The 24,753-nt window shown below is 38.3% G+C and overlaps 1 protein-coding gene across 10 annotated transcripts in view; it reads left to right on the top strand.

The window, feature by feature from the left end:
- Positions 1 to 3,767: 3,767 nt before the first annotated feature.
- The window catches only part of usp9 (ubiquitin specific peptidase 9), a 36,566-nt gene continuing 15,580 nt past the window's right edge, over positions 3,768 to 24,753 (top strand). For 3 of the 10 annotated variants that reach the window (XM_014337954.2, XM_005935841.3, XM_005935840.3), the window contains exons 1-21: positions 3,894 to 4,337; positions 8,062 to 8,330; positions 11,540 to 11,685; positions 12,038 to 12,117; positions 13,677 to 13,789; positions 14,838 to 15,056; positions 16,005 to 16,120; positions 16,227 to 16,478; positions 16,573 to 16,708; positions 16,803 to 16,955; positions 18,833 to 18,937; positions 19,087 to 19,293; positions 19,390 to 19,526; positions 21,960 to 22,093; positions 22,188 to 22,278; positions 22,478 to 22,591; positions 22,701 to 22,929; positions 23,310 to 23,405; positions 23,551 to 23,762; positions 23,977 to 24,217; positions 24,412 to 24,561. In XM_014337954.2, coding sequence (XP_014193440.1) covers positions 8,229 to 8,330; positions 11,540 to 11,685; positions 12,038 to 12,117; positions 13,677 to 13,789; positions 14,838 to 15,056; positions 16,005 to 16,120; positions 16,227 to 16,478; positions 16,573 to 16,708; positions 16,803 to 16,955; positions 18,833 to 18,937; positions 19,087 to 19,293; positions 19,390 to 19,526; positions 21,960 to 22,093; positions 22,188 to 22,278; positions 22,478 to 22,591; positions 22,701 to 22,929; positions 23,310 to 23,405; positions 23,551 to 23,762; positions 23,977 to 24,217; positions 24,412 to 24,561 — 3,033 coding nt within the window. In that variant the 5' untranslated portion in view covers positions 3,894 to 4,337; positions 8,062 to 8,228. The other 7 variants (XM_005935839.3, XM_005935832.3, XM_005935833.2 and 4 more) reach the window with 6 other exon arrangements.

The raw sequence follows: 24,753 nt of genomic DNA, 5'->3' as shown, positions 1-24,753 counted from the left end.
TTCTGAACAAGTCTCCCTTTTCTGTTTCTGACAAATTCTACTAAAACAACGCTGTTTAATACTACTCATTTAACCTATTAAACTCGTAATATCTGATTGATAAATAGAGTCTTCCTAATATCTATTACATGAACTTGATCTGTCAATAGCTTATTTATAGCGGTAATGCCAAAATTATTCTGCTCAATTCTCCTTGTTTACATCCCTCAGAAATACAAATATATTTACATAACCTAAATAATCTCATATTTATAAATGTATTTATATATTCTACGTTATGAACATTTCACAGTCTTTAAATGTTTTAGATAATGTGCAATATTCTCCTGTTTAACTCTAAATGTTTACATATCCAGATGTTTATATAATCACCATTTTTCCTGTACATTTCATAGTCTGCAGATGTGCTAATGTGCAATGTCCTCATTTACAATCTTATTGTTTACTCCCTTTAAACACAAAAGCGCTTTTATACATATGTACGCATATGCAGTATAGGTGTATCTGTTATCTCCATGTTGTTGTTGTGCCTACATCATCATATAAAATGTTGGTCCAGGATCAACGTTACAACTGACCAATCGTGTTGTTGTGATGTCATAGCTTTGAAATGTGGTGGGAAAATTAAAAAAAAAAAGAAAGAAGCTTTGTTTACATAAAACTATCTTCTGAAACAAAATGTACAAAATTTAAAGCGTTATATTTATCAATGTATGCAATTTAACAAATATATTATCAATTTGCTGTTAGCCAAATTTAGGTTAATCCTGTAGCTTTTCTAGTTTTTAATAGCATTAGCTTACTTCTTGGCTAATGCTAACCGAATGGCCAGACAAACAACAATGCTGTGATGAAGTAGGAACAACATCAGGGGATATCTGATCATATAATTGTATATGGATAATACACATGTATATGTTATACTTATAAACATTTTATAAATGTCAGTATATTTATCTGTTCTTCTATTTTGTGCACCATCTAATTGAGTATAACTGTTATTTATATTCTCTCACATGCATACAGCCCCTATATAAATTAATGGTCACCAAAATTTGTATCCACAATGACGTTTTCTTTAACTCATCACTAAATACAGAATAAAGAATCTGAAGAAGTTGGATCGCATATTTAATATACTCTGTTCTACTTTGCAATTTAGTCTGTTTGTTTATAACAAACAGGTAGCACTGTATGAGCACTCTGCATCAAAGTTTGAGGTGCATATGCATGTAGCTATTGAACCTTATATGCCTTATCCCTTGCATTAAGCCACACACAGACAATTTACATATAGAGCACACAAATGTTATCAGGTGAGTCTTCAAGACGCCTTGTCTGTGAAAGCCAGCTTAAACAGCAGTGAAGCAGTCACGTTGGAGGTGGGGTCATTTAAGCTGTTTCATGCTTTGATTTCTGTGTTTTCTCTCAACATCTTCCTGTAGTTGTCAACACATCTTTCATCACTTGGCCTGTACAGCATGATAAAAAATGACCCCCTTTTTTTTCAGTTAGTGCTTACAGCTACACAGTCAAGCTGCCATGGCAACTGGGCCCTGCTGAACTGCTTTTACCCCTCACTGCTGCTTACAGCTATATTGATAATTTTATAAGCTATCTCTGTAATTTACTGTTACCTCTCCTCACCTACTTGCATCTACATCTCTCTTACCAGGACCTCTTTTGCATGCAGCACCAGTGTGGTCAGAATGCTGCATTAGTGCACACTGACAAAACAGAAAGAAGTATGCTGTTGATCAAACTGGAAACAAACCTGTGAGATTTGTTTGCTGTTTTAGTTAAGGTTAAGATCTTAACAAGGTTGACCCTCACCATGGAAAAATACCCTGCGGTGCTTGTTTGGAGTATATCTTGCTATCCCATTATTGGCATTCGAATGCAACAGTAAAACTGTGACGAATGTGGTGCTTATATTGATAAATTAATTTGTTTATTCAAATTACTATCCTGCATATTCGAGGCTAACATTTCAAATTATAAGTTCAAGGAAGAAACCTTTCTACTGCCTGCAACTGTTGCTTTTATGATTTTACACTGTAATATAGCTATAATATAACTTTTACTTATGTGAGGGATCTGAATTCTTCTTCTAAATTTGTAATTTTCCATCTCTCATGCTATTTAACGTGACATCATGTGTACTGGGGTGGAGGTAATCAGAGAATTCATCGGCTGGTCTGCTGCCTTGACCTTTGAAAGACTGGCCAGATAATTAAACAGCCATATTGTTATTAGACCAAGGGTTTAAAGATGACATTTCAACAAATGTAATCCTTGTTTTGCTCACAATGCGGGCTGTTAACTTATACAAATCTTGTCTTGTGCTAATGTGTTGTTCACGTACACATTTACGATGCAGGGCACTGTAAAGGTGTATGAAAAAACCTGTTCAGTGTTTTCCAACTCAATTTTCAGTCCTGTATTAATTTCTGACAGATTTTTTGTTTAAATTTCCTTCAGACTCCTTTTCACTGGTTCTTGGTCCCTACCATTGCCATAACATTTAAAAGATCCTGGAACCAGGCCTGAATATACTTTTAATATATGAAGTATGCATTTGCAAAAATGTTTCTTGATTTGAATTCTCTTCAGTCACAGTGTACTGTGTATAAGTCTTGAGCCACTCCACACATTGTCCTTCCAAAAAGCCAGACTTTCTTGTCATTTTTAAAGCGGTCTTAAGCAATAGTTCCCCAGGCATTCTGAAAGCCTTTCAATGTTTGTAGTTCTAAAACTTGCCATATCTAAGCTTGCTATGCAGTGCGTCCTTCAAAAAATCTGGGGAAAATGGACAAGTGGAGTACAAAAGAAGAAGTGGCAGGCCTAAAAATATCTAAGAAAAAGATCCAGCAAAGATCTGACACAGGGCGTGAGAGATGCATCTGACCTTTCAGTTGATCTGTCTACTGTTTATTGAAGCCTCATGAGAAATGATCTCAGTTTATGTATGGCTATCAAGAAGCCATTCTTCATGAATGGAAACAGGAAGAAAAATTACACTACAACTGGAAATCAGTGGCAGTGGGTCGTATGCAGCGATGAATCCAAATGTGAAATTTTTGCTTGAACTCATCACCAGTATGTACAGAAGAGGTCAGGAGAGACTGAGTGTCTACAGCCAACTGTAAAACAGGGTGGAGGCTCTGTCATGGTTTGGAGACTGCATTTTAGCCAGTGTGCTTAAAGAGCTTGTTGCAATTGATGGGATAATGAAGAAAAGTACTATTAGATTTTGATCCGCCATGCAATATCATCTGGAAAGCATCTAATTGGCTTAATTCTTCAACATGACAGTGATCCCAAACACACTCCCAATGCAGTAAAAGCATACCTACATAGACAAAGGCACAACAGAACACTATCAGACCTCAACAGTATTGAAGCAGTGTGGGATCATCTTGACAGAGAACAGAAGAAAAGGCAGTTAGCATCTAAAAAAAGAGCTTTGAATGTCCTTCAAGATGCCTGAAGAACTATTCCCGAAGTAGTCTTTGAGACTAGGTCTCCAGAGAAGACAGAAATGACATGAAAGCTAAGCTTGCCTTAGACAGTTCAGACTGTGTCGAAGAATAAAAGTGATCATACCAAATATCGACTTTCAAGCTTGTTAGAACTGAACAAACCGTGAAAAATCTAAAGAAATGAGGGGTGGTTTAAGACTTTTGCACAGTACTGTACCTTCTTTGGTAAGTGCTCAAGTTTGAATTTGCTCGCATTCTGTTATTCATTGTCATTACTTTTTAATTGATGACCACCCCAAGCGATAGGAGGCGATATAGTCAAGTGCATCGTACCGCTCGGCTTTTTTCCGCCTGGTTTTGTTCAAACTATGGATCGGATATCAATGCCGGAGCTGGAGTGAGTTATCAGAATCGAGAAGGGGTTTTATTCGCTTTCCATTCAGCGGGTGTTGTGTTAGCTGAGCTGTGCTCGGTTGTGGTGCAAACTAGCTTACAGACATCGCTGACTGTTGGAGTTCACACAGTCGTCTAGTCTGTTTTAGTGAGCTGCATTTGTGTCCGACTGCGCTTCCGCCATGTTGAACTGAATCAAGTTGTGACTGACTGCTGGGACCGAAGTGACAAGCCCCAGAAATCGGACTAGATAGAGTTAGGGGGGCTGTTACCGCGCCGGTGACGCAGGAAAAACACCCAGAAGCAGAGGAAAAAAACGTAGGAATTAGATCATTCTAGTAACAGGTTTGTGTCCTGTGAAACTGTCACTGATATAGGCCACGTTTATGTAATACACGACGACACCATCGTTCAAGGCTGGACGTAGCCCGTGAATAGAGGGGAAGTCATATCAAATTCCTGGTGAGTTGTTAGCCAACTAGCTCGCTGTGCTGGCTGGTGATTGTTAGCTGGCTACTGCTAGTACTAGCGTCAGCTGTTGGTGCATGAAAGGTAACATTATAGCATTTTGGATTGTTGGTGTTATTCACTTGCTGATGGCGTTTTCTCTGTTAGCTACTGCTTACTGAATCTTTGACAATGTCAATGCGATTAAATTGCAATTCATAGTCCTGACAGTACGTGCAGGCTGCCTAGCTCATCCCGCTAGATTCACTGAAGTCAAGCTAGCGCTAGCTACCTGCAAATGGTCCTGTTTAAAGACTGAGAAGGAACATTTCCTTTAAACGTCTAATGTTTACATGTTGGCGAATTTAAATTTCATCCACCCAGAGTTGTTAATTGTTTTATTACAGCGGCTTTATCAAAACTACATTGCAGCTAACCTGTTCTATAACCCGGGCCTCTGATATGTTATTTTCAGTTTGTTTTAGCTAAGTTAGAACTTAGCGTTAGGCGATACGGGTCAGAACAGTGAGTTAAATTTCAGGAAATAGACGCCTCCACTGTCACTGACATTTTATGCGTTATCCCAGAAAGCTAAAATGGCCACGAAGTGGCATTGAGTTGAATAGGAAAATTATAATTTTATGGGTTGAACACTAATTACTTGTCGAGTCATCTCAGCAAGCCGCTTGTCAAAACAGAAAGGTTAGCTACGGTGAATACATTTACTTAAACAGAAGCTAACGGCTGGCTAACATTAACTGTTTAGATTACTTCTTATTAGCTCGACTAATGTACTTTGCAAATGGCGTTATGGTAACACAGATGGTCGACAGTGGTGAGGAGAAACGCGATATTCTCTCAGTATTGGTTTTAGCTATTTAACCAAATTCTCTACGTATTTAGGCTCATCGGCTATGCAGCAGAGGTTTGCAAGAGAACTATAACGTCAGGCCTGAGCGAATGATGAGGCCTGTGTGTCTCAGCGCAGTGGGCTTTGGACGACCAGGCCTTCACTGCTGTGCTGTCTGGGCGGATCGCCTTGCAGGCTAACCATCGTTAGTTGCCGCAGCTAGCTAGCAGCCAGGGTTATTAACTAACTAGACCACCAGCTGTTAGTAGTAGTTGACGGCGCTAGTTTGCGACGACAGTTACGTAATGTCACCGTTTACTTCATCTGCATCTGGGCTGTGTGTCATTTTGAACATATTCCATCTTAGAGCATATGACATTACATGACCGATTTACCCGTTAATAATGTCGCTAAATAACACTATTATTTCAAAGCCGGGCGCTCCAAAAGGCCCCAGTTGCACCTAGCATAGAGAGCTAGCGTTAGTTATGGCTGTTGTTAAATTTGTATATCACTTTGTTTTACTGTGGTTAAAAAACAAACAAAACATGATAGTATGTTTTTTTTTCTTCGTGCGTCATGAAAGTAACCCACCGTCCCTGTTTTGGCAGATAGTTAGTTAATGGCTGGCTTTACAGATAGCACACTTGGCTAAATGCTGTGACATTTAGTTCCCTGCAAGCTAAAGATACTCCTAACGTTTTGCCTTTATTAATAACTGTTATGGACTGCATGTTATGCTACCTGCTGCACCATCAAAATGTTGGTGGTGCAGCAGGTAGCATGTAAAGTGGAATTTGCGCTAGTTTCACCTCTGTTAAACCAATAAATATTAAATCAGCTATTTTTCCACACCCATGTTAACTTGCTTTCAGATAGTTAGTATGATACAAGGGAGCAGAACAGCTGCAGTTTTGGTTCTTGGTGTTTACAATTTAAAGTTATGGGTTGTCTTAAGTGTATCTCGTTTTGCTTGTTTGTTTGTTTTTTGTATAATGTACAACCAGCACTCTGTTTCAATTATGTTCTTAGTTCTAGTCATATATTGAGCTGCTAAATGATGTTTCTAAGTTGAGCTGCGGTTTGAGTATTTGCTTTGTTAGATTTTATACCACGCCAGCTGCTTTCAGCTGGTAAAATGGTGTAGAGAATATGTTGATATTCCCTCTTTATTACAAGGGCATTGCAGAAGGGACTAAGGTTCTGGGTTCAGACCTTGTCAGTAAATCTCTCATATATGCTCCTTCTTGATTTGTGTGGGGAAAGAAATTAAATGGAAAACATGTTCACTCTGAATAAGAATATATCCTAAGTGCTCATTTTAATAACTGAAAACCTAGAAGGTTTGCTCCAGCAACATAACATTTTATTTTGGTAATTTGAATTTTCACTTATTTTTTTGACTATTGTAATGGGAAGACTTTCTAGTGGTGGTTTTAGGCAATGTGATAAATACAAAATATTTAAATTAACAATTGAAATTGGTTTTCTTTCTGTATTCTTTTGAATATGAAAAAGTGATGAGCTTTAGACTATTTGATGTAATGAAAGTGATCTAAAGGTCTGATGGTTTAGAACTGAAATCCAGGGAGAAGGTTAAATGACATTTATTTTCAGAAATATGTGGTTATCGGTGACCCCACACACAGTGCCAGTGCTAAACTGGTGTCTAAAATTGCTTACTGATGAGCATATCTGACCTTAAAGGGAATATATGGTCCATTTATTTTGTGGTTCTCATTAAATTCATTGCTGTGATGTGTTCAGTATATGGTACTGAACAAAATAACTCAAATTGGTCAGGGAATTTGATTTAAAATGTGAATGAAAATTGTATTACCCAAGCTCTATTTGTTAGACATCCTTGACAGTTTACAGGAAAACTTCCTGGCTTAACTTTGACCTGCTCTTCTCATCACAGTTGCACATGGACACATAGTTTTGCAGTGCAGTGAGAGAATTTTACTGACATAACAGGTTTTCCGTTCAAGTAAAGCAACGTGATTAAATAATCAGGCCAGACTGCCTTACTGTCTAATCATGAGCTGCTTGGGGTTCTTGTCCCATTGAACTGTACCATTTAGCAGTATCACCAAGGTCGTTAAATCTCAGAAATTACTTTGGCAGGCACACTTGTATTGTAATCTAAAAAATGATTGCTGAAGAGTAAGAAACAGAATAAATGTGAACTAAGGTATTGTGAGCTAATACATGACAGTGCTCAAAAGGTGTTTCATGATGTTGTAAAAGCTATAATTTTCAGTCTTAAATGGGAGTATAGTTTAAAACAAGGGATCAATTAGCTGATAACTAATGCAGTAGCACTAAATCTGTTTTTTCCTATACAGTCCATTGTTAACCCGTTCCTTCATATACAATTGGATGTTTATGTCTGCATTTGAGATGATTATTTTTCTTGTTGTGGGATTCAGGCAGACGGCATCTTCTGGGTTAAATATTAGAATTAAAATGAAAACTGGCTTTTGGATGATGACTTATGGTTTGCCTCATATTGGCTAATCCCAGGGACATATATCAAAGTGTTACAATAGTAGTTTATTGTTCTTTATCTTTCTTTTCTTATTAAGTTAGTAAGGGGTAGTGTTATTACTTTAAGGCTTGATGGGCTGAGACTGAACTCTCCAGTTTTGTCCTTTTTGGCAAATCATCTTCCTTTCTGAATAAAAGAGAAAAGAACATGTAGGCAGTCACTGAAAAACTGAGTGATACAAGCTGAACTGAGCTGACAGGCACAGCTCAGTTCAGTTTATTTTATTTTAGATTTAAACATGTATTTTAGATATTACAAAGTCTCCTAACCCATTCAGCTTTTACATGTTAAGCAGTCAGCTGATAATTCTGACCTTTGCCCCCTCTTCTCTGCTCCAGGTTATGCAATGGTCTCAGCAGCACACCCAGATCTCCAGGTGCTTGTGTCCCTCTCTCGTGTGTTCCGGCTCTCTTCCCTCTGCTCTACAGCTGAGGTGGCTGTGATTTCCCTCCTGGCCAGCGCTCCCTAAGAGGCCAAGATTGCCAAGATCTGCCCCGTGGCGAGCATGACGGCCACCACGCGTGGCTCTCCGGTGGGGGGCAATGACAGTCAGGGCCAGGGCCAGGCTCCTGATGCTCAGAGCCAACCCCCACTGCCACAAAACCAGGTCAGCATCATCTTTCTAACACTCGTTTTAGATAGGTGAAATAAAGAAAAGAAAAAAGAAAAAAAACGGTTATAGGAATGAAAAAAGATATTTGTGTTTTTGTTTTGTTTTGCTTTTTTCAGTCAACACAGCACAGTTTTTTTTCTTTTTCTTTTGCTGATATTGCTCGTACCTAACCACACACAGATGCCCAGGGAGATGAAGAGAGAGGGGAGGTGGGGGCGGAAAAGGAGGGAGAAAGGGAGAGAAGGCGAAGCATCAATGAACAGAGCCTCCTGAGTGATGGATAAAGGGTGTGTGTGTGCGCGTCTTTGTGCGTGTGCAGGCCTGTGTTGGTTAGAGATGAGCTGTGGTGAGACGTGAGAGGCAAGCTGCCTATGTAGGTCAGCCAAGCAGAAGGAGCCTTCACCACACACCCCCACATTTTATATTTCTCAGTTATGCATCTCTTTCCACGTTGAGTATCCCTCCTTTACTCTTATACACAGCTGCTCACACCACCACCACTGTTGATGCGCACTCAAAAGATGAAAGAAAAAATAAAGTGGTTAAATGCATATTCATCGATGTGCATTTTTGATTGCATTTCTCAAATACTCTTACTTCCAGTGTAGCCCTAAGATTCACCCACATACTAACACATTTATACGTCACCCATGTCAACTCTTATTATATTTCCTGTATGGTGAAATGAGTAATACTTCATATTTAAAGTATCAGAGTTATGATCACTTGAATGACCTTTCTTTTTTTCTTTTTTTTTTAATCAAGCTTTTCACCAAAACTAGCGTAAGCAGGAAGTTAGAAAATGTCTATAATAGGAGCAGGTGGTCACAAACTAGCAGATCTTGTCCTAGCTGTTTGGTAACTATAGGACCTAATTTGGAGGAAAAAAATCCCTTTACATGTGAAAGGTTAATGTTTGTTTTTTTTCAGTCCTACCTTATTTTTGGGAATCCAATCTTCTCTCATGACAATGCATGCAAACTTCAGTATTTATTGCCTATTGACACTATCTCATCAAGCCAAACAGTTTAAAATCTGTTTGTCGGTTGAAAGCTTTTTTCAGTCAGTTCTCTTGGAAACTGTATGTAGTGCAGTTTCTTTTAATTGCACCCCTACTGGGAGATCCTTATGCAGCCTCTCCAAAGCTGACCCTAGTTGTTTGTTTAGTGTAGGATCATGGCTGTGCTAGCCCATATCTACTAACAAGCATTTTTGTCATGACATTGTTAGGCTTTGCCATAAGCCTCTCTGAACATATTCCACTTGTTGATATTTTGTTGACTATGTAAAAGCCATGCAGATTACAGAAGTTGAAAGTTGGCTTTTATGTAGGTTTATAGCGGCTGTATTCTGCTGCCAGGAGTACACAGAATATATCTTAAAACAAACAAACAAACAAAAAAACTTGTGTTATCAAACCACAGTCCAAAACGAATAAAATGGCTGTTTTGGCTTGTAGGAAAAATACTCTTAAATATTTATCATCACATGAGGTAAATCATTCAGTCCCTAACACACTGGTTTTTGTATCTTTAGTTTATTTGTTTTAAGTTAGCTGTAAGTGTTTTTGTTGTTAGGACAGATTTTTAAACAAAATGTGGGACTTCTTGTCCAATGGCTTTAGCCTGAACTAACATATTGTCTTGACTTGGCCACTGTGTCTGTAAAGGAACAACCTGCACCTGTTTCACCTCATCAGTGATGAAACTCTGAGACACACACTAATGTGATATCAGTAGCGGTACAACCAGCATTAGAGCAGAACATATTTCCTTTTCTAAAAGCAGAAACAAAAAGCCCCTGTTTTGAGCAGGTCTTCTGGTGCATCTCCAGCCTTGCTTTTGGTTCTTGAATGTACCTGGTTGACACATTCCCGCCCATTGTTATGCTTGCTAGCAGTACCTCACAGGTGATGTGTAAATCTACCATTTTGTGGGTTTTCATTTTTTGATAAAGTTATAAATGTGACTAAGTAAGCTATGCAATAAATGAGCTTCCTTTGTGAGACGTAACACATTCAGTGATTTGTTTCTATATTTTGGTAAATTCCCTCTTTACTTGCTTTTTGTGGTTGAAAATTAAGCTCTAAACCTCAACCCAGTCAAAAATACAAAAACACAAAACAGATTTACACTTGCCTGAAAAAGTAAATGATCCTGAGTGATAGTGTGACCTTCAGCTATACAAGCTAAGGCTTGAGTTAAGCATTCCTAGAGACCAGTTGGTGGCCTCTATCAACCGTTGCTCATTAGGGGGGGAAAAAAAAGTGTGTTGTGTGACCGGTCGGGAAGTGGTTGTAGGCAGTCACTGTAAAATTGATTGCTAAAGCCCCAGTCATACAGGCCTAGAAATCAGTCAGTCAGTGGTAATCCCAAGTTACAAAGGAAAAAAAGCATTATTCCTTCACTGGTTAGCTAGTGGTTCCTGGGTGATGTTAGCAGACACTCTGTGAAAGTGGTCATAAAGAGAGAGGGGTTTTTTTTTTGTTTGTTTGTTTTTTTTTTTTTAATCAAAGGCATGTGGATGTGTTTAAAAAAAGAAGAAAAAAAGATAGGGGTGATATTTTATGACTTATGTCTTTTGCCCACTGAGCTAAAAAAAATGAAAGATAACTGACTGTTAAGTGAACTGGATTTAATGGAGGTAATTGTCAGAAAAGATGAGAACAGTGAAATTGTTAGACAATGCTGCTTTTAAAGGTTAGGGTATTAAAGTTTAAATAAACTGAGGAAAAATGAAAATATAATTAGTTGGCCACTAACACTAGTTAGATGTTTTAGTAAAAACAAAGGAGTGAGTGTGCTGGAATAAAGCCATTGTTTTCCAAAATGCTGCCCAGGTGCAGGTCTTTTGAAATGAGGCATACTGCACATCGAGGGCCATGCTGTCGTGTGTTTGTAAGCTGGTTCAGGCATTTTCTTTACATCAACTTATTGTTTGGTGCACTTTTTTGGAATTGGTGAATTTATTTGGATTTGTAGAAGCTAGGAATTGTTAATGTGTGAGTGCATTTTTTTCAATTTGTTTCTGCATTCGTAATTAAACACATATATATCATTAGGTTTTTAGTTTGGATTTTAAGCTACATTTGCTTTTGATACTTGGTCTGCCATTGCATTTTTTTCCTTTCATAGCAGCTTAGACCTGAAATCCAGAAAGATTATTACATGAGATCTGATTTTGATGGTCTGCATTTTTTCTAGACGTCATCTCCTAACTCATCTAATGAGAACTCTCCAGTGAGCCCACCAGATGAGCAGGGCCAGGGGGATGGTCCCCCTCAGCTGGAAGAGGAAGAGCCAGCTTTTCCTCACACTGACCTAGCCAAGCTCGATGACATGATCAACAGGTAGGTCACATTTAAATCTCAGCTATGACCGAGAGTAAACTCAAATTGTTTTGTAAGCATACATAACTTAGTTAAAAACATTTTTTAAATTGGGGGGATGGGAGGACCCATGTCTCCTGGCATACTCTGCGGAGTCCATTTAAAGTTTGCTTCGTGTTCAGTCTGAACACATCACACCATTCACACTCTCACAGCAGAGTTGCCTAACAGCAAAGTAAATATAGCTCTTTGGGGTGCAGGTAGACAATATCAATGTAATATTTATGCATTTTACACAGGTGAATATTACAAATATTGCACAGTATCCTTTTCCTCTTTTTTTCTGGCGATTCATGTCTTTCTGTTCTCCTAGGCCTCGTTGGGTTGTTCCAGTTTTGCCAAAAGGAGAGTTAGAAGTCCTCTTGGAAGCTGCTATAGACCTGAGTAAAAAAGGTGGGAGTGCACAGAATGTTCTTTTTCATAGAGGAGCTTTGTGGCACTGACATCCTGCAGTCTGTGCTTATGGCTTTCACTGGCTAGTTTTTTGTCAATATAATATAATGTGAAACATCTAACAGATGTAGGAAATCTCTTTCCTTTGAGCTTGTTAAATAATGAAACACTCAGTAGAATATAAAATAGTCAGTGATTTCTTTTGCCTGTTTTACTTAATTTTCCTTGCGTGCTTTGCACATCAAGAGTTCCCGGATGTGTAAAAATACTTAAATAATTTACAAAGACATAAAATGGAATATTACAAAATCTTCATGTGTAGTTGTAAATTTCAGATGCAAGTGTTTTTGTAACTTTTTTAGAACTTCATCATATTGATTAATTGATTAAAAAGATTAGCACTAAACTCAAACATTTTCCCATTTGGTACTTGGTTTTGTAATTTTTGTTAAATACACATAACCTTTACTTTTTACTTAATCTGCAATATTGACATAATTATGTAAAGAGAACAGTGAAGAACTGGCCTTGCTATTGCAGTGTAGATGTTCAGCTCTGTGCTGCCTATAACATTGCTAACAATTACCTTTTAAATGTTCTTTAAATTGATCCAAGATTTACAGTTATGCAATCAAAATATGTTGTTAACATATGTTTTGTATTTCTTATATGAAGTATACCAAAAGGGCTTAACTTTTAAATTGCATCAGTGATGATATTAATCTCGTGCATATAGGGCAGTTGTCTCTTTTGATGAAATCCACCAAAGTCAGTGAGGAATCAAAAAGAGCGAGTTGTATACAGAGACATTTTTTGTACTGGAAGTGCCCATGACCTCCTTAGCAGAGGCTTCTCTCAGGTGCTTGTTGTTGCTAGGTTGCAAAACTGTCTTCTTTAAAGTTTTCTCCTCTGTCATTATTTTTAGTGTTGCTACTGTAAGTTATGCCCCTTCTGATTGGTCTCTAAGAGAGAAGTGACATTGATGAGAGCAGGAGTATTCCCAAAACTGACCTGTGTTCAGCTGAGAGGCCTGTAAAGCGCAGCGGAAAACTGCTGTGTGCCTGAGGGCATTTTTTTCTCTGAGGACTATGAGTGGTATCAGTGCTCAGCTTCATAGGATTTCTATAGAAAAGATGTGCTGACAGCGCATAAAACTGCATATAGACACAGGCCCTAAGTTAGGTTCTTATTTTATGTTTATGTTAACTGAACAAGTTTATTATTCTTAGGCTTCAGACTCCTCTAAACACTTTTTCCAAGTGTTTTTCTTTTTCCTCTGTTTGCCCTGGATAATGTCAGAAAGAAAGGAAATCCATGACTCTCCAAACGTTCTGTTTATGAGAGGCACCCAATCAGAAGATAGTCAACTCAAATATGTTTTTCACTATATGAATGCTTTGTTGTTGTTGTTGTTGTTGTTGTGCCTCTCATTCTTCTTATTTTTCATCTCCTTCTTTACCTTGCTATTATTATTATTATTATTATTATTATTATTATTATTATTATTATTATTATTATTATTATTATTATTATATTCTAATGGGTGACTTTTCTTGCAGGACTGGATGTGAAGTGTGAAGCATGTCAGAGGTTTTTCCGAGATGGTTTGACTATTTCCTTCACAAAAATCCTCACAGACGAGGCAGTCAGTGGTTGGAAGTTTGAAATTCATGTGAGTTTTTTTGTTTCTGCCTTACAGTTTGGTTTGATTTTTTTAAGATGAGTATGCTTTCAAATAATCACAATAAAGAACCTATATAGTATATTTAAAAGCAAATTCACATTTTTATGAGATACAAAATCGTTCTTGTATGTTAGATGCTTTTCTAAAATTTGATTTAAAGGTCCAGATTGTCCTGATGAGGGATGGCGGTCTGTAAAACCTGTTTCTTCATTCTTTGCCTTTATCTCATTAGATACATCCATTGTTCAGATCTTAGGTTGGTCTGCAAAGTGAGTTGTTGTGTAGTTTTTGTAGATTTAATAGAAAGGGGCATTTCCAGCAGTGATCAGTGATCTTCTTTTTTTCTTAAGCTCTTGTTCTTGAAATTGATCTGTGGAACGTCCTTGAAATAAACCAGTGAGACAGATGTGTGAGGATTTAAAGGCGGAAAAGGGGTTTTTGTTTCTCTTCCTCACTATGGATTCTTTTTTTTCTTTTTTAAAATCTAATCTTTTTCAGTATATTATACATCATCATGCTTGTCACCTGCAGCTCCTTTTAAAATTAGACACTGAGAAGATGAAGCAGCCAGAGACTTGTAAAGTCTAAAAGCTTGCTGGGAATGCTGTGATGAGTCAGTCCTGTATTGATTGCTCATATCGGGTTTCTACAGACATGTGAACTAGCCAGGAGCCATGCAGAACAGCCTGGTTGCTGGAATTTGACCAATGGCGTGACTAGCAGGAGTGCTCTTCCTTTGTTTGTGTGGAAGTGTAATTTCTTTTATTGACAATGTGGAATCCTGATTAAAGGCAACAAAATGTGTAATGAGTGAAATGTGCAATTTTTCTCTAGCTTAGGAGCTGAAGAGTTAAGCCTGTCAGACTTCAGGGTTACTGGGGAGAAACATTGAATAGTAAAATGTGTGTTGTAAGATTGTTATAAAGGCTGACCCGAAGTTAATCACAGCAGCGTCGAGGCTGGGCTTTTTCCAGTTCTTGATATTGTTCTTGTGATCCTGCCTTTCTTTCTTTTAAACTCGGGTTTTATTCCACAGAGGTGTATCATAAATAACACACACCGGTTGGTGGAGCTATGTGTGGCCAAGCTCTCTCAGGACTGGTTTCCTCTACTGGAGCTGTTGGCCATGGCCACCAACCCTCACTGCAAGTTCCACATCTACAATGGCACACGGCCCTCTGAGACCGTCCCTGCTGGAGCACAGCTGGCTGATGATGAACTCTACGCTCGACCACCAGACCCTCGATCTCCCAAGGTGACTCAGTACAACAGTTGACCATAAAAACTGTAAAATAACTAGTTTATAATCTGATTCGCATTAAGTGATCCAGACTGATCCAGTCATGCGTTTTGTATTGTATAACAAATCCTTAGGTGTATGGAAAATTGTCAAGATATGTCATGCAGAAGATGAGCTTTGAGTTTTCTTTCTTTTGAGGAGAGTTAGCTCGTCTTTCTTCCTCAAGACAAACTCCATCAAGTGACATTTTAGTCTCGCCCTGAAGACCCTTTTGAAATAAAGAATCCCTCTCTGGAGCTGCCTGATAAAGAATAACATGGACTTCACTGTCCCTAAGACATTTAATGCTTATGTCAGAAAGCAGATTGTATAAAAGGGAAGGTGGATACACCAGAGAATAAGAATTGTACAGTAAAAGAGTGATGAATGCAGTGTGGGCACAGGGTCAGTAGAAGCAGTACTGCAGTATTGCTTGCCTGTCTGCCTGTCTATTGGCAGGGGGCCCAGGACTACTTAGTGTTTTACTTTGCTGTTAAGTCAGAGATTATTATTATTATCACTATTATTTTTAGGAAATTTAAATCAAATTACTCATTACTAAATATTTAACAGCAGTGCCAAATTTAAAGTTAATTTTTAGCTAAAGGAAGACCAGCTACATTAAAATAAAAGAATTGAAGTTTGAAGCTTGTTCTCCTTAGCAGTGTGCCTCTTTCACAAGCCATGCATCTCAACTGAGAATAAATATAGAAACCAAAGAATAGATATGTTTCTTTAAGCTTGCCAATAGGAATTTAGTTTGAGAAGTTGTTCATTTTCACAGAGAAAACAATTTCTGTTGTAGTTTCAACCTAAAGTCTCTGAATGGAAGCTGATGATAGTTTAGCCTGTGTAACCAACCTGACTTCACATTAAAGGGTGCTTATACAGTTTGTTTTTGTCCCTTGTTTATTCTGATCACAGGGTTGGTTGGTGGACTTAATAAACAAATTTGGCACGTTAAACGGGTTTCAAATTTTGCACGATCGCTTCATGAGCGGCCAAGCACTGAACGTCCAGATCATCGCTGCACTTATCAAGTAAGTGCTGACACAGCACAAGGTTTTACACCACGTTGCAAAGTGCTTTTGGTGCAATGGTCTTGTTTCTGGAACTGAATTTCTGTTTCTACTTTCTGTTTTACAGGCCTTTTGGCCAGTGTTATGAGTTTCTCACATTGCACACAGTAAAGAAGTACTTCCTTCCAGTCATCGAGATGGTTCCCCAGTTTCTAGAGAATCTCACAGATGAGGAGCTAAAGAAAGAGGCCAAGAATGAAGCCAAAAATGACGCACTGTCCATGATAATCAAGTCTCTGAAGAATCTGGCTTCTCGTGTACCAGGGCAGGAGGAGACCGTGAAAAATTTAGAGATTTTTAGGTTAAAAATGATTCTTAGGTAAATATCAAATTCAGTCTTCTCTGATAAAGATTTTGTTTCACTTTAAGTTTGATCAGGTTTTAAACATTTTATTTTTGTTTTTTACCACCAGGTTATTGCAAATTTCTTCTTTTAATGGCAAAATGAATGCACTAAATGAAGTTAACAAGGTCATCTCCAGTGTGTCCTACTACACTCATCGGCATAACCCTGAGGAGGAGGAATGGCTGACTGCAGAGCGTATGGCGGTACGCTCAGCTCTTAACATTTGTGTTTTACATCAGGGATTTTAATGTCTGTGAAATTCATTTCTCCTTTACACATCTCATTATGGTGCTTCAGGAATGGATCCAACAGAACCACATCCTGTCCATTGTGCTGAGGGACAGTTTGCATCAACCACAGTATGTCGAGAAACTGGAGAAGATCCTTCGCTTTGTTATCAAAGAGAAAGCTCTTACCATGCAGGATCTGGACAACATCTGGGCTGCACAGGTACTCTGCAATTGATCATTTAAAAAAAAAAAAAAATTATAGCCTAAGAGCCCTTACTCGTGGTTTTATCAACTACTCTTATTTTCATACGGAGGCAAAAATCAAAATTGGATAAAACCTTGCAGATGGTTGAACAGATGCAGCAATACAGCACAGTACGGCATTGTTGCAAGATTACAAAACATGTTTTATGGGGCTTTGATCCAGGACGTGGTACGCACTGTGCTTGACGTTCGCGTTCAGTGCACTGTTTCAGGGACCTGTGGCCAAAGGAGCAAAATGGGCACTTTCAAAAACTTGTGCTAGATGTCAGTCATCTAAACTATTAACCCTTATTGCGGATATGCAGCAAGCTATGTCACTGTGAAAATGCATACCTGGTGCAGCTCTTTCCAAGAAAAGAATGCAGTAAATGCAGTACAATGGTACAAGCATACATGCACCAACGCACAATATCAAATTTTCCTCCCTTTTATATTTGCTGTAGCAAAGGCAACTTCATTCTTCACAAGAGCTCCTGAGGTCTATGCTTGGGCTTTGCTCTGCATGGCGACAGACTGCCATTGCACAGTACAAGTCATTAAAAACGATGGCTTTCAGATTGCAGCGTGAAAGCACCTTTTAAATGTGTGGTTTTGTTTTGTCTTTTTCTTTTTTAGAGAGAGATTTTACTAGTGGTTTCTAAGAATCCTGAAGATTATAATTGTTTTGCACTGGCGCCAGCTTTATTGGACTATGTTTTACAATTTTAAGATTTTAAAGATTGCCACATTCTTGTCAGTAGTGCGGAACAAATAATAAAAAAAAAAAAGATGTGTCCTTGCCCAGGTATGTTTTATAGATTTGTTTTTTTTCTAACCTCAACCCTGTTTGTGCAGTATCTGTACAAACTGTGCCTCCATGGTGTGATCATGGCACACAGCTCTAGATTTCTGCAGTGCTCACACCTATAAATCGCTGAGAATGTATACGTCATCTTTCAAATCTGTCTTACAAGAAAGAGCTGGCAAAGATTCAAAAGAATACAATCAGCTGACAGAACAGAACAATAATCAACGAATCATTAAAAACAATTGCAAGGATAATTAAACCTGTTAGCAATAATCACAACTTTAATTTAAGGACAGGTTCGACTTTATTCTAGTTGAAGAGTGCGTATGTACTTGACATGCCAAGTTTGCTGCTTGCATTGGGGAATATTGAAGGTTATGTTTTTACTGGGTTTTGAATTGTAGTTAGAAAATTTAAAGAGATGAGAAATATGAGGAGGATTGGGAGCAGTAATAGTCTCTTATAAATGGATGACATTTACAAAGCACCACTACTTATTGGCTAAAAGCAATTGAATCCAACCTTTTCAATACATAAGTTTAAAGTTTTTTCATAACTTTTGAAGTGTTGTATTCTATGGTAGATACTGATGTAGTTTTGTTTTGCAGCAGGACACTAAAATGTATGCACATAGTCAAGGACAGACATGAAGGTTGGACTGCATGATATTTTTTTAAGCTGGCAAAATACAGACATCCTTTTATTCTTAGCAAAAAGGTTAGATAGAAAGTATGAGATGGAAGGTGAGTCAGGGCTGAGCTGGGGTGGAGCCTGAAGCATGTAGAACACTGTCATCACCAAGAAAAGGACGTGATTTGGAAAGTAAACTTCTCTGGACCAGACTTCACGCACTTTCAACATTCTAGTAAATTGACTTAAAACGATCCACTGTTAATAGGGAATTTTCTCTCATTTAAACAAGCAAATTAGAATATACTTTTTGTAGTGTCTTTATAATAGCCAGAGTAAACCCTTTATCACAAAGTTTCTGGTAGAATATAAATATTGTGACCCTGACAGCTGAACTGTTCTGTGTATGTCTGCAGGCTGGTAAACACGAGGCCATCGTTAAAAATGTCCACGACCTGTTGGCTAAGCTGGCGTGGGACTTCTCGCCTGAGCAGCTGGATCACCTTTTTGACTGTTTCAAGGTGAGTAAGACTTGTCCTCAGTAGTTACAGGCGATAAAGGATTTTTGTCCACAATGTATATTTTTCATTTGCTTTCAGCTGAATCGTGCTGCAGTGTAATTGTTCCACTGATACTACTGTAACCCCCCCCCCCCCCCCAACTTCTATAGGCAAGCTGGACCAATGCCAGCAAGAAGCAGCGTGAAAAACTGTTGGAACTTATTCGCCGCTTGGCTGAGGATGATAAGGATGGTGTGATGGCCCACAAGGTCCTTAACTTGCTGTGGAACCTAGCACACAGCGATGATGTGCCTGTAGACATCATGGACCAGGCTCTCAGTGCTCACATCAAGATATTGGACTATAGTTGCTCACAGGTACATGCTGTGGTTTATGTTTGACTCCAAAAATATGAAAATAATAGGCTGGTCTTTCTTAACTCTATACTGATGATGTTTAATTTTCATTCACAGGACAGAGACACCCAGAAGATTCAATGGATAGATCGCTTCATAGAGGAGCTACGAACCAATGACAAATGGGTGATCCCTGCCCTTAAGCAAATCAGAGAAATCTGTAGCCTCTTTGGAGAAGCTCCTCAAAACCTCAGGTAAGGTCATGGTGGAAATATATTCCTACATAAATGCACAAAAAGCACAGTTCTAATATTGGCAATTATTATTATTTTTTTAAAGGTGTCATTTACTGTACTTTTAATGCTTTATAATGAATTATTTATATTTATTTTGCACAGAATGCCTGAACACTCATAAAGAAAACATAATTTTCTGTGTTTGAGCTGAGCATTTATCCCAATGGCTGAGGCGTGTCAATTTTGCATTTCAGAAAATTAATGGCATTGCAGTTTACATTTTATTACACCGCTGTAAGATAACATTTTTTGTCTGCAACTCATTCCAGTGCACTAATTATCCATCAGCACTAACCAACAAAGCTGGACAACCTTTTTTTTTTTTCCCTTATTTGTTCAATATCTCTCAGTAAATCAGTCAAGCAGCATGGGTTGGTGAGCATTGTTTTGTTTTGAATACACTGGAAAGAGCTGAAAAGCTGCACTTTCCGCTTTAATTCGGACCAAAAGCTTTTACATAAGATCGCATCATGCCAGTCAAAATACACAATACTTTAGACACAATACTAGTTCTGTCCAGTAAATAATATTAGTTAATTAAGTTCATCTGAGCAACTTTACAGATCACAAATATACCTTAATGGAATTCAGCCATTATCAATTTAATTATTAACACTTGGCTTTTTCCCAAAGTGTAAGTCAAGCATACATTAAAGCTTGTTCTGCGAGTGAATCAGGTTATCGTGCAGCCCCCCCCTTTCTTTTTTCTTTTTTCTTTTCTTTTCTTTTTTTTTTTTATTTAAAGCTGTAGTACTCTAGCAACTCAGGGTCTTCAGGCCCCAGAATAGCATTGATTTAAAGTTACTATAATAAATAATTTTTAAGTTTGATTGTGCAACATTAAATTGTTTAGACTTGGAGTAGTGTTTCTCTTTAATAGTAACTGTAGAAAATATGTAGCACACATGCCTGTTGTTTTTCAGAAAGAAAATGCCAATTTACATACAAACGAGCTTAGCGGGGTAAGTTTAATGCTAATTCCAGGGCTCTTCCTATTTCTGTGTTACGTCAAGTCTAACTTTCTCTTTGACATATTAAAATGTATAAAAAATGCAAAATCCCTGCCGTGAATACGCTTAAGCAATTCCTTCATGGGTTTCATCTCAAATGACTTACTGCTTATTCAAATTCCTTAAAGTTTGTGGATGTGTAGGTCAGGCAAGATTAGGACAGCTCTAAATTGCATTAACTTTTATCATTAATGTTGTGTTGTTTGAAACCTTGGTGACCCAGGTGGCAAGTGTTTGCTTAGCTGTCAGGTTGTTTATAGGAGCAATTCCCCTTAAGAGCAAAAATGAGTCCTACAGAGAATTATAGCTTATATACCAAAGTTGCATCAGTTTGTTTCATAATTGTAATTGATGACTGTCTTTAGTAAGGATTTTTGTTTTGAAGTCACATGAGGCTTCTAACAACTTAAGTGTGACAGGTCTGTGGACTGCTTACATGAGTAACTAATGTTGTGCTCTCAGATTTGAACAGAATCAGGGTAATCTCGGTATTTATGGTGACATTAATACATTCAGGGTGTGGTTGATTCTTTCAAAGCGGTTACTCAATGATGTAAAATGTAGTTGTATAATAGGTGAAGAACAGCCATCACTGGATAAACTCTAGTGTGTTTAATTTCTCTAGAGACGCTTGGTGGGAGTTTCTTGGTGGGAGCCATGGTGCATACACAGCATTTAATCTAGTAGTGAGTTGCACAGCTCAATGAAAGGTCCTTTGAGATGGAGCCCGGCTCTTCCTGATGCCTTTCAGCTCAATCATTCAATGCAAAAATATCAGGGGTATTTCATGCCTTGGATCCACATGTCTCATTTATGTTAACATGTTTTTTCCCCCCCTTTTTTTTTTAGTGTTATATATATATATTTTTTAAATGTTATATTTTTTTTTATGAATTCAAATTGATAATTGGTGTCATCACTGTACTGTTTTTTTTAAAGTTGTTCTTACAAGACAATATAGCTGATGAGTATAATGGGATGGGGGAAAAGAAAAAATATTAAAATGATTTTTAAGTATCTGCTGATTCCCGCAGGACTCTTTATGGTTTATACTGGCTCTCAAAAGTACAGGTTTGCAGGCTTATTCATTTTTAGACCAAAACATTCTTGTGGAAATAAGGCATGAAATGGCCTTTATTGATATGACTTTCTTTGCTGGTTATTCTATAGCATACATACATACACAGATGCAATAAAAGCTGCTTTATTTATGCCCCTAATACAGACATATGAGAAATCAGTCTTGCTATGTTTTCTCAATCACAGTTGTATTCACTAAAAGTATGTAGATTCAATTTCAGGCTGGTCAACAGTCTTGTGTTTTTACTCACTGCTTTAAAACCGCCTATATCCACCAATCATCCTGCTGTTCTCTCTTCAGTCAAACTCAGAGAAGTCCTCATGTTTTTTACCGCCATGACCTGATCAACCAGCTGCAGCATAACCACGCTCTGGTGACGCTTGTGGCTGAGAACCTCTCAGCCTACATGGAGACCATGAGGCAGTTGTCTAAAGGTACTTTGGTCAGACCAGATATGGTCCTCTATATTAGTTGTGGCAGTTGAATTGTGTACAACCTGCTGTGTGACTCAACATGTCTCTTTTTCAGAGGAACAAGCAGAGTTCGACCCACAGACAGTTAGACCAGGAAGCCGCTATAGCCATGTCCAGGAAGTCCAGGAAAGGCTCAACTTCCTGAGGTACATTACATTGGGCATTGCATAGTTAAATATATAAAATGTAGTAGTAAAGTAGTACTCCTTGGAGGGAAAAAGAAAGAAACAAGGTAGGATCCTGTGTAAAAATGTGCAAATATGATACAAGTCCACATATTGCGTCAACATCACTCTGACCTTCTGGCCACCAGGGTCCATTTAAATTTAAATTTGTATGTACCAGGTTTCTGCTAAAAGATGGCCAGCTGTGGCTGTGTGCCCCGCAGGCCAAGCAGATCTGGAAGTGTCTGGCTGAGAATGCAGTGTTTCTCTGTGACCGTGAGGCTTGCTTTAAATGGTATGGCTCTATTTCTCCTTGCCTATGGCATAATTAGTTTCTTAATTGAAATTTGATATTCACAAAGTATGCTTTCTGAACGATGTGTTTCTTTCCCATCACTTAATAGGTACTCCAAACTGATGGGTGACGAGCCAGATCTGGACCCAGACATCAATAAGGACTTCTTTGAGAACAATGTTTTGCAGTTGGATCCCTCTCTGCTGACAGAGAATGGGATGAAGTGCTTTGAGAGGTTCTTCAAGGCTGTCAACTGCAGGGAGGGGAAATTGGTAGCAAAGCGCAGGGCCTACATGATGGATGACCTGGAACTAATAGGCTTGGACTATCTCTGGAGGGTGAGGAGAGAAGTTGCAACAGGCACACATGAACATTTTATTTTTCTTTAACATTTATTTTTTAAGGTCATGAGAATTTGATTTAGGAGAAAAAAAATTGTACCTTGAAGATTGTAATCACGTTCTCTTTTTTTCACCTTTCTTGCCACTTTAGTGCCCCAGAGCTAAGATGTCTAACTTACAAATTCTCTGTTTAGGTGCTTTAATAAAGATTTACTGTGCATGCTCTGCAGCTTTGAAGCTTCACACAACTACCTGATGTTTGGGTTGTTAATGTTTTCACATGGCCTTTAAAGATGAGGCTGCTGTGCACTTATCTCAGACATCCACACACATGAATGCATTAAAGACTGACTTGCAGCTCTTCTGTTTTCTCCCAGGTGGTGATTCAAGGAAGTGACGACATTGCAAACCGAGCCATAGACCTGCTGAAAGAAATCTATACCAATCTGGGACCAAAACTACAAGTTAACCAGGTACTGTGACTTCTCTCAGTTAGAGAAACTGTTTCATCTGCTGTTCCAAATTGTTAGTTCGCATGTGTCAGTTAACAAATGTACTATATACATTAGTGATATCGAAGTCTTTGACCATTTTTTTTTTCCTTGTCTCCCCTTTTAGGTTGAAATTCACGAAGACTTCATCCAGTCATGTTTTGACCGCCTGAAGGCATCCTACGACACCCTTTGTGTGTTAGATGGAGATAAAGACAGCATTAACTGTGCCCGTCAGGAGGCCATCCGCATGGTACGAGTTCTCACTGTGCTTAAGGAGTACATCAATGAGTGTGACAGTGACTACCATGAAGAGAGGACTATACTGCCCATGTCAAGGTACTGTCGCAATTACATCATTGATTCAGTTATCATAAATGCCCATATCTCATTTGTCGAATGTCATCCGATTGACAAATAAAACATGAGACATGAAAACAAAACTACAGCACAAACATTTTGCAACATTTCTCTTCATGAGATAAGTAAGGTGTTGACATTACTTTTACTATATTTCAGTTATTTGAACCTCTTTACTCTTTTCTTCTTGCAGAGCTTTCCGTGGGAAGCATATCACATTGATTGTACGTTTCCCCAACCAAGGTCGACAGGTGGATGATTTGGATATCTGGTCACACACAAATGACACAATTGGCTCGGTTCGGCGTGGTATTCTAAACAGGATAAAAGCAAATGCTGCCCATACCAAGATCGAGCTCTTTATTGGTGGAGAGGTTGTTGATCCAGCTGACGACAGGAAGCTGATTGGACAGCTCAATTTGAAGGACAAAACGGTGAGAGAGTGATATTCTGTTGGACTGACAAAAGAATCACTCTGCTGAAGCTGCTGTACTGTGATTTTTTTTTTTTAATGTACTCCTTATATATTTATTTTTGCTCTTTATTAATAATGCATTAACGCTGCCTATACCAATATTAAGACTTTGAAATAAAAATGTTTCCTTGCACGGTAACTGTTTTTATACAGCTTATCACAGCCAAGCTGACCCAGGTGAGTGCCAATATGCCCTCGAGTCCAGACAGCTCATCTGACTCATCCACTGGCTCTCCTGGTAACCACGGTAACCACTACAGTGATGGCCCCAACCCTGAGGTGGAGAGCTGTCTTCCGGGTGTGGTAAGTAAAGTGAATAGATTCTGCATAAGCTGCACATGCAGTTTCCATGTTCCATATATGTTCCATATACTTGTACAGCACTAACAAGTGCTAGTTGATAGTTAATCAGACCCCTCTAAATATGATGCAGTAATGCAATTATGTGCTGCTCAGTATGTAAGCAGACGTACTGTAACACCCTCTGCTCTCTTT

This window comes from Haplochromis burtoni, unplaced genomic scaffold (genome assembly GCF_018398535.1).
Source record: "Haplochromis burtoni strain Fernald_Lab_line unplaced genomic scaffold, NCSU_Asbu1 Contig_75, whole genome shotgun sequence".
NCBI lineage: Eukaryota > Metazoa > Chordata > Actinopteri > Cichliformes > Cichlidae > Haplochromis > Haplochromis burtoni.
This window is presented reverse-complemented; position numbering and strand designations above follow the sequence as displayed.